Here is a 10,425-nt window from a genome sequence, read left to right as displayed (position 1 = left end):
TCATAGGGAAAGCTATTGCAGTTCTAATTCATGCTGTTAACCTAGAGAGCCAAGGGAAATATGTAAGAAGTTTTGTTTTTAGAGAAGTCATAAATTACACAGTTATTATCTTGAATAAAAAAGTAGGGAAGAATCTGAGATTTACAGAAAAGAATTACTTTTATAGAAAATAATAGGAATGAAAATCATGGTAGGCATTAGTCATGTTTCAACTATGATCTCTTTGAAACGAAAAAGTCTAATAAACTTGTTGCTTAGGTTTTCCTTATACATTTCTGCACATTGTCTTTTAGAACTACCTATCAACTCCAACTATCAGCCTTGGGACAATTGGGGATCACTGCAAAAGGTTTCACCAGACAAGCCTTTCATTATCTCACACTCAAGAGAGGACAATCCAATCTTTTCTTCATCACAGAAAGGTCATAGGTTGACATCCAAGTTCATATTGCTTGACCTGAGTCCCAGTAGAATGAACAGAAAAGAAAATGACACTAAATCAGGTATCTGTGCAGATTTAAAAGATCCCAGAGATAATTTGCAATCTGTCGGTGCTTGCCCTACATTCGAGTTATGTCGTGCATACAAGTGGGGTTTTTAGTTGTTGTTTATGTTTTATTTTAGAAATTACATAAGCTAAAGTTTTTGGGTCTCTACTACATTTTAAAATTCTGGTTCTTAATGTTATTTAGTTTTCTAAATTTCAATCCTGCAAATAGTGCCTTCAGTTTTCTATAACTACTCATTTTCGAAGTCATTGTATTTAAGGGACAAAAGGAATACTAAATAAGCAGTATCGAAAGACATCCTTTTAAAATTATTTTCATTTAGTTAAAATTCCTATGTCAATCTTAAAATTTTGTGTCTGCCTTGATACTTCTTTTCTGCTCTTACTATATTACCTACTTGTGTATTTTTAAGGTAAGTTGCTCTTTTAAGCTATACTTATACCTAAACAAGAAGGATGGCAGTGGTTTAGTTGCTTCAGTTCTGTCTGACTCTTTGTGACCCCGTGGACTGTAGCCCACTGGACTCCTCTGTCTGTGGGATTTTCCAAGGAAGAATACTGGAGTGGGTTGTCATTTCCTTTTCCAGGGGATCTTCTCGACCCAGGAATCAAACCCGCCTCTCCTGCATCTCCTGTATTGGCAGGCAGGTTCTTTACTGCTGAGCCACCAGGGAAGCTCAAACAAAAAGAATAGCAGGTACTAAATTACATGAATATATAGAAAGGACCTTTCAGCTTAAGTAGCACTTGACATGTTTTACTTGATATTAATACTTTAAATCTCCTGAAATTTTCTAGGAGATTAAGTACTGTGCAACTTGCAAATGAAAGTATACTTGAGCCGGATCTTCTGACTCCTGTCCAGTCCTGTTAATTTTTTACCACATAATCTTTCACAAAAAAAAAAAAAAAAAAACCCTCAGCTTCAGAAAAATCAAAATGCCAAAGAAAGCACTTCTTTGGTCACATGTTAATACAAATATGATGCAGCTTTGAAAATATTCTCTATCTTCATTATTTATCCTTATCTTTGGTCTCAAACATTCTAAACATTTTAACCTTCATATGTGGAGCTCTATACTCACTAAATACAGAACACATAAGCCCATGAATGTCTTTGCTCTAAGAGGTTGGTAACTATGATTGTTATTGCATATAGATAGGTGAATGAAAGGTGAATTAAAGATGAAAAATTAGTACATTAAACATCTAGTAGAAAGGTTTCATCAAGTTATTTCCTTTAACTTTGATAGAACATTTTCACTTGTTTTTCTTAACAAACATCATGCTAACTTATGTTCTATAAGCCATAATTTTGTTTTATCAGCATTTTCCTATTTTCTAGTTATTAAAAATTGATAAGACTGAACTGAAATTTAATTTTATATTGTAGAGCTCTTCATTATTTTCAATTTCTGTTCAAAATGGAAAATTTAATTTTGGAACATATATATTCAGAATTTCATCCACTACTACAATGAAACAGAACTATCTGCCTATTTAAAATAAAAACCCAAGGGCAGTTGACTAAATTCAAGCAAATATTGCCTTGCAAAACTCTCTGATTTAGTTGTTGGAGTTCTTCAGATTTTATGGAAAATACTGGCCGAATCTGTTAGGAAATAGACCATGTATCATTCTAATTTAGTTTTGAAAAGCATATTCCACCAATAATTATTGTATAATCCACCATTTCTCTCCTTCTCTCAAAATATGGAATTATATTAAGCAAATCCTGCTTAGAATCCTTAATTTTTATGAAAATATACAACAGCTCTTACATGAATTGTTTATCAGTAATATTGGCAGGCATTTTATTTCTACTTTAGCAGCTTTGTACTGCCTGCCCTGACACAATTCAAGTTGGGCTTTTTGTCTCTTAAAGAGTGTCAAATACTGACCTAAGGATTGAGATGAGAGATCATTTAGTCCCAATCATCTCCTGCCTTTATATTAATAACATATGCTTTTTCATTTTAGAGTAATGACTTTATTGTTTTCCTAAAAATATCTACACATTCTTTTTTTAAGTAAATGTAAAAATTAATGAGCAAAGCCAAAACTTTATTGCACCATTAATCATAATTCAAAGTGAGGTTATTATCATGCTTAACAGTGGGTAATAAGGGAAGATCTGATGTCAGGATGGCTGGATTTGAATCTCTTTCTTCACTTACAGGCAAGTTATTTAGTATAGCTATTCCTTAATTTTAAACTATAAAATAGGATTAGGACATTATAATTATAGGTTGTTTTTAGGACTATATGAGATAATTCATTGAGAAAATGAATAGGATTGTGGCTTGCACATAAGTACACAAAATCAATGTTAACTTATAACAGTTGAATCTGAAGTTATTGTTGTTACATTTGTTCCTGCCTCTCTCCTAATTGTTGTTGTATGTAGTGTTACTTTTTTCATGATATATAACCTTAATATTCTGTTTTGCAACCATAATTCCCTCTGGTTTTATATTCCTTAGTTTTATAAATTTCCATTTTCATATTTTTCTATTTTGTCATCTCTTTTTGGAACTTATTTTGGAAAATGTTATGTTTTACCAGTTATCCTCTACATATGATTATTATTCACAATGGAGATTTGTTTTATTATCTATGTTTTCCTTCCAAACTAGATAATTTACCTTACCTATCTTTTTCATTCAATATTTATTACTTCTTTCTTTACTTCTCCTTTCCTTTTTCTTAAGAGACTGATTATATAGCTGTCCTGACATTATTTTCCTACTACATATATGTGATATATATACTGTTCTACCCAGACCTCATATTTATTCTGAAAGATTAAATGGTGGAACATCTCTAGTCACCCTTTCACAAAGTTTTTGCAGTGTTTGGTTCATTTAGCCTTCTCTTTGGGTGGCATTGTTTGAGGACTGGGTATTGCTATCTATCTTCTTTTCCATACCCTCAGGATGAGAGGGATAAGGATAGGAGAGAAATTGAAGGATTAATAGTTACAGCCTTTGATGGATGACAGATACCTCTTCTGAAATCCCTTTAAATATTCTTACATCACAGCTCACTCCTGTCTTTCAGGTGTGCAGTCTGCTTGTCTATCTATGGTGTATTTCTTATCCTGACCTTGCGCCTATTCAGTGAGGAACCCTAGAAAATGGCACATCCAAATGCTGAGGATCTTTGGTGGTGTTTGGAGCTACACCCGTCCATGAATTTTCCTAGTTTTCCCTTATGTAACAACTTACATGTACAGTACATTTCTCTCCATATTAGGACATTTGTGAGACGTTTTAAAATGTCATGTTTCTTCAGGAATGCTTCTAAGAATTTGAAGACGTACATTTCATAAATCATCATTATATAATCTATAATTTTTCCCACACATCAAAATATATAATTATAGTAATTATATTAAAGCTATTTAGCCAGAATTTTTTCTATATACATTTTACTGAAGTCAAATTTTTAATTAAAAAAAAATAGTGCTAGAAGAACACATGAGAATACTGTCTTCATTTTATGTCTTCTCTCCTAAATTTATGACATGACCTTTCCTTGGTGGGTTTTTTAGTTGTATTTCTTTTTCTATATCATTCACTTCATTATATTGGAGAAGGAGATTCTTTGATCCTGTTTTGTTTCAGTTTATTCACCCAGAAGTTGTCTTAATATCATACTAAAAATGATCTACTTCTGGAAATTTTAACTTTAAAACAAATCATGTAGAAATATGCTTCCACATATTTTGTAGCAACTTCTGGTTATCTTTTATTGGTGTGGATCTCAAAAAGTTATAGGTAAAATGTCTATGATCATCAAGATGAAGAATTTTTAATATAACATCTAGAAATACAAATTTTGTATATATGTTCATACTGAAGAATTTTTAGTATAAATTCTAGAAATATAAATTTTGTGTTCTGTTCATACATGTCTTGACAACTTTTATGTTATGTAATAATTACTTAATCAGCTAATTATGTAGTTTAATTATATGTTAAAATGTCACCTGAGACTTATTGATGTTTTTATGCTCCAAATACTTAAAGAATAGGTCTATATTCACGGTAGAAACTATTGTATTTTTAGAATAATATTAAACTCTTCAAGTGTCCTATTCATTAAATTCCCTGTTGTCCTAAAATGACTGGTCACTGATGAAAAGAAATATTAGAGATTGTGAAGGAAGATGGTGTCTTTTGCACAAATGTAGAGTTCTTAAAGGAACAAGGATCCCTTCCCCTCTCTGGGTGAATGGAGTGGGGAAAAGGACGTTGAATTGTTAGGAAATGGTGACCTTTTTTTTTTGGCCACACCACATGACTTTCAGTCAGTTCTCCAAACAGGGATTGAACCTATCTCCTCATCCGTGAAAGCACAGAGTCCTAACCACTGGACAACCAGGGAATTCCCAATGATGATTTTCTTTTACCTGAATGCTATGAGTCACTGACCACCATCACTACCACCACCCCAGCACCGCCAGCACCACCACCACCACAAACAAAAAGACGGTACTGGGGGTGAAGACAGGAAAGAGATGGTGGAACTGAGATAGAGTGTTGGGGGACAGTCCTCAACTTCTGGCATAGTAAGGATAAGACTTAAATATCCCATGATGTGGGGCCTTCTGGTTCTTTATGTAACACTGCTGATTCTATGCCCCAGAGACCTCCTCTGTGGTGGCAGCTAAAGGCATGGAATGAGCCATGCTTTAACCAGATTTCTCTTGAGGGGATTTAATAGGGAGAGGAACTCCAGTCTCTTCTAAAGAACCTACAAAAAGACCTCATAAGAGTGAGCATTTGGACATCAGATCCATAGAGAAGCAGGAGGCAGCGCTGTACAGATCACCAGCAGTTCTGAGAAGGAACTAGTTTTCTGTGACTTGGAGTCTTATTTAACACAGTGAATATTGTCTATGCTCACATCCTGTTGTCAGTAATACATATCAAGGAATGAGGGAGGGTGAGCTAGGGGAATAAGAGCAGGCAATTTCTTCTTTCCTGCTCTAAGAAACTGAAACTACTAGTCTACGCTGCTTTAAAGTAACAGATGGGAGGTTTGAATAGGAATTGAAAGTGATTGAAAAGTTACAGATGAGGGTTAGATATTATTAAGGAAACATGCTAATGTAAAAGCAATATGGTTTCACTGGAGCACAGTTGGTAGTTTATCCAGGAAAATAAAATTTCATGTTCACTTCAATATTTCTCCTCTCAAACCATTTGGATGAAAAAATTCCACACACCATGCCAGTAAATGCCTGAATTACTAAAATTTAGAAGGCATTGAAATTTCACCAGACTAAAATAAAACCTCATTCAACAAAAAGAAATTTCCATATCGCTTCTAAACAACTTCCATTTACCTGTGGCCCCTCTACTTTTTACCGTATCTGAGCACCTTAAGTGTGAGCGTGCTTTAAATTTCTATCACTGAAGCCCATGTTCATGCGGCTCTATTCAAATTACCCATAAACAATGTCTATTAATTTTATTTTCTGTCTAGTTGGTAGGGATTTGATTTATGTACAATGGACTGCTTCAATTTATGAACTACTTGCTCTGTGATTACAAGTCATGTTCTTGAAGCAAAACTGGATTATTGATAAAAATGCCATTTCCACAGTTTTATATATTTTTCAAGACATTATAAAATAATAGAAAATCAACAAAATATAACAGTATGTACAAAGTCCAAACCCAGTTTATTTAAAAAGCAAATTTGAGGTTATATAAATTTGATTCTTAACTACATCTAATGACATATTTGTGACAAGTGCCACCACTTATTGAATGAATTAATGAACCTGAGGTCTATCAACCCTCTAACTTCAGAAAATAATTTTAAAATTACATAATAAATTTGAAGAGGCTTGTGCCCTAAGAGAAAGAAATACCACTTTTAGATATCTATACTAGAAAAACCCAATAATGAATCAGAAGATGTATGCAAGAGCTTTTATATCACTGTTCATCATAACAAAAAGTGAAGAAAACCCAAAACTAACTCTTAATTCCTAAGATAAATCCACGAATATAATCACTGGGGTATATTCACAATGGGGGATATATACAGAGTGAAACTATATGAACTACAGATACAGCATAAATAAATCTCTATGAGACTTATATAAGAAATAAAGTGTTAAGTGAAAAAAAAGAAAAGAAAAGAAGACTGTAAATAGTGTAATGAGCTTTTTTAAGCTAACAAACAAGGAAAACTAGAGGAAAAAAGTATAAAACATGATAAATCTAGTTTTCTTAAAGGATGCTAAGAACAACAATTCAGGCTAATGGTTGGTTGGGTGGGACATAGCGTGGTATGGGAGTAATAGACATAGTATATGGAAGGTACACACAAGAGATTAAATGATGTTAGTAATTTTTTAATTTATATTTTGGAGTTTGAGTTCAAGGGTATCTATTTAGTTATTGTAATTCAAAATGGACAAACCTGTGGCAGACAGACTTTTATGTGACTCTCTAGATTCCTACCTCCAGATACTTCATGCCCATGTATAATCTCTTCCCCTTGAGTGTGGGTAGGATCTGTGACTTATTAATATTTCTAACAAAGTATAACCAAAGTGATGGAATGTCACTCCCAGAACTATGATACTACATATAAGACTATGGTAAGAAAATGTCCATTTTCCTACTAAACTTTTCTGGAGTCTAGTTCTCCTTACTGGTTTTGAAGAAGCAAACTGCTAGGAGTCCTAGAGCTACCAATAAGTAAACTGTCAACAAACTGAATAAATCTCTAAGTTGACCCTTCCCAAATCCAGCCTCCAGGTGAAAACTCAGCCCTAGCCAACACTTTGCAACTTTACAGAAGACTAAGGATAAGCTATGCTCAGATGCCTGACTCACAGAAACTGATAACACAAATGTGTATATTTTAAGACCCAAAATTTGTGCTGAACTGTTATGCAATAACAGATAACTAATAAATAATAGATTGCAATACATATATTCTTAGTTATAGTGTAGTAGAATTTATTTTTTCTTTAGTTGCTAGCATTTTTTCTGCGTTGTTTAAGAAATTATATCTATCCTGATATTGAAATCTAGTACTCTGATTTATTTACAAAGATTAAATCTTACTACTCAGATTTAATCTTTAACCTGTGGAAATTTGTTGTTTTGTATAGTTTACCAAAGATCCTTTTCTTCCCCATATGACTAGCTAATTATGATAACTTTATAATAAATATTTTCTCTTTGAAAGCAAGCTTTTGCAGCTCATTATTTTCATTATGTCAGGACTATTCTTGGAACTTTCCCCTTCCAGATAAATTTAATAAATAGCTTGTCAAATTATCACACTCAACAATACCTAATAAGGTTTTTATTGAATTTATAGTAACTTTCTTGAGTAATCTGAGAACTGACATCTCTATGAAAATGAGTCTTCCTCTTTCCAAATTGTACCTCTAATTTATTAGGTCTCCTTTAACGTTTTTCAATATATACTTTATAATTTTCTCCATTATTGTTTTACACATCTTCTGTTAGATTTGCTCTTATGTTTTTTGTTGGTATTGAAAAGGTCATCTTACTTATTACATTTTGAGAGTGCTCTTTTACTAAGTCTTTAATAGTCTGTCTGTTGATTCTCTTGCATGTTTTGCATAGACATCAAAATATCCGCTAATATTAATAATTTTGCCATTTGCTTTCAAATATTTATATTTTAATACATTTCTTATTCTTACTGTTGCTTCTATATGATTTAAATCATATGATGATTCTATATGATTTGAATAGAAATAGTAGGAGTGAATGGAGAAGGAAATGACACCCACTCCAGTACTCTTGCCTAGAGAATTCTGTGGACAGAGGAACCTGGTGGGCTGCTGTCCATGGGGTCACACAGAGTCGAACACGACTGAAGCAACTTAGCAGCAGCAGCAGCAGCAGTGAACACTATTCTTACATTAATCCTGAACTTTTGCCTCTAACTTCCCACTTTTAAGGATGATATTCCTTGTATCTTTGTGACAGATATTCTTCCATAGGATAAAAAAATTTTGAAATTTTCAATTTTGGCGAAAATTAGCTTCTTTTATTTGTTTTCTTTTTTCTCTCTTCAGTCTTTTCAAATCTGAAAGTTGAATGTTTTTTATGTCTTTGTGCATCTGTTTAGATGACTTTACGTTTTTCTGTAGTAATATGTAAATGATGTGATTTGCATTAATATATTTTTACATAATAAACGACCCATTTGTTCATGGGATAAATCTAATTTGGTTGTGCAATTTTTTAAACACTCAGCTTGAATAAGTTTGATATTATACTATTATTTTGTGTTCATTTCAAAGATATTCTTGCCTCATAAATTGAATTAGTATGTACTGTTCCCTCTTTTCTGTTTTAGAAGAGACTTATAATACTGTTATAATTTTCCCTGAAAGGTTTGTTAGAACTCTGTTTTGAACATTTGATCCTGTTGTTTTGTGTGTGTGTGTGTGTGTATGTGTGTGTTAGGGAAGATTTTACTTTTAAAGTGCTTAGAAAATATTCTGACTTTTATATTTTTGTGGAGGTGTATATATATATGTCAGAGAAGGCAATGGCACCCCACTCCAGTACTTTTGCCTAGAAAATCCCATGGATGGAGGAGCCTGGTGGGCTGCAGTCCATGGAGTCGCTAGAGTCGGACATGACTGAGCGACTTCACTTTCACTTTTCACTTTCATGCATTGGAGAAGGAAATGACAACCCACTCCAGTGTTCTTGCCTGGAGAATCCCAGGGACGGGGAAGCCTAGTGGGCTGCCATCTTGGGGTCACACAGAGTTGGACACGACTGAAGTGACTTAGCACAGTATATATATATATATATATGTATATTACATAGGAATATATATTTATATAAAATCTAAAACAACAAACACCTGATTGCTCTATTTAGAGCACTGAAGAAACCAAGTGGTGTGTGACCCAGACAGTAGGGGCACTGAGCCTCTGGTCATGTTGCAATGTAATAGGCAGAAAGAAATTGCAGAAGCAAATGATTGGAAGGAAAAAAAAATTATATCTAAGGATATATGACTGAAATTTTTCCATTTACAATAACCAGAGGGTAAAAGTGCCCAACACAATATTGAAAAAACCAAATAAAAACAAAAGCTTTCTACCGAGGCAGGTTTCTAAGCTTGGAATTATAACACAAGAGGGTCAGAACTGTACCACAGTCTGGTCAGGCTGACCCTAGGCTACTCCCACTGACTCTAGCTTGGGAAGTGTTCTCGGTCTCTTGAAGCAAAGATAAAATTGAGAGCCAGCAGTTAGCTCCTGTGGCATTTAGATGCCACAGGATACCTGTAGGCCATCCTCCACTGAACCTTCCTGGAATGCAATGTGCAGGAAAGAATCATGGAATTGGAGGCAGTGTCCTTCTGCTTAGCACTGGTCTCTCTCCCACCTCTAGCTCACAGATGCTGGAGTTTGCAGGTCTAAATGGTATTGAATGAGGATGTTGGTGACTCCTGAATGTTCCCTAGTAATGGGTTATCACAGCCCCAGGGCCCTAGCTATTCTGTATCGTTCTATCTATCATTGACCTCTTTTTTTTTTTTTTTTTTACTTTCTCTTTTTATGTAACACTGGTTGCTATAACCTATTCTTTTTTGTCTCTGATTGTAGAGCTCTTTTTTTCAGATCTGAAAATTTCTCATCTATTGTTTCTACAGATATTACTTTTCTTCTAATTTCATTATTGTCTTATTCTGGAACTCAGATTATGTATTAGATATTATTTTAACATCCCCCCCCAATGTCTCCTGATATTTCTTTCAGGTTTCCATCTCTTTGTTTCCTTGCATGTAGTTTGCATAATTCTGAATATATTTTCCTGTCCATTATTATTTCTTTAGCTTACTTTAGACTGTTGTTGAACCAATCTGTTAAGATTTTAATTTCTGGA

The 10,425-nt window shown here is 33.7% G+C and overlaps 1 protein-coding gene across 1 annotated transcript in view; it reads left to right on the top strand.

Moving 5' to 3' along the window:
* LOC104994479 (60S ribosomal protein L10-like) overlaps positions 1-601 on the top strand; it is a 1,342-nt gene extending 741 nt beyond the window's left edge. The window contains exon 2 of the mRNA XM_010848063.1: positions 407-601. Coding sequence (XP_010846365.1) covers positions 407-601 — 195 coding nt within the window. The remainder of the gene's footprint in view (positions 1-406) is intronic.
* Positions 602-10,425: the final 9,824 nt, after the last annotated feature.

The sequence above is a fragment of the Bison bison genome, unplaced genomic scaffold (assembly GCF_000754665.1).
Source record: "Bison bison bison isolate TAMUID 2011002044 unplaced genomic scaffold, Bison_UMD1.0 scf7180017864259, whole genome shotgun sequence".
Taxonomy (NCBI): Eukaryota; Metazoa; Chordata; class Mammalia; order Artiodactyla; family Bovidae; genus Bison; species Bison bison.
The sequence above is the reverse complement of the archived record's forward strand: the minus strand, read 5'-3'. Positions and strand labels throughout refer to the sequence as shown.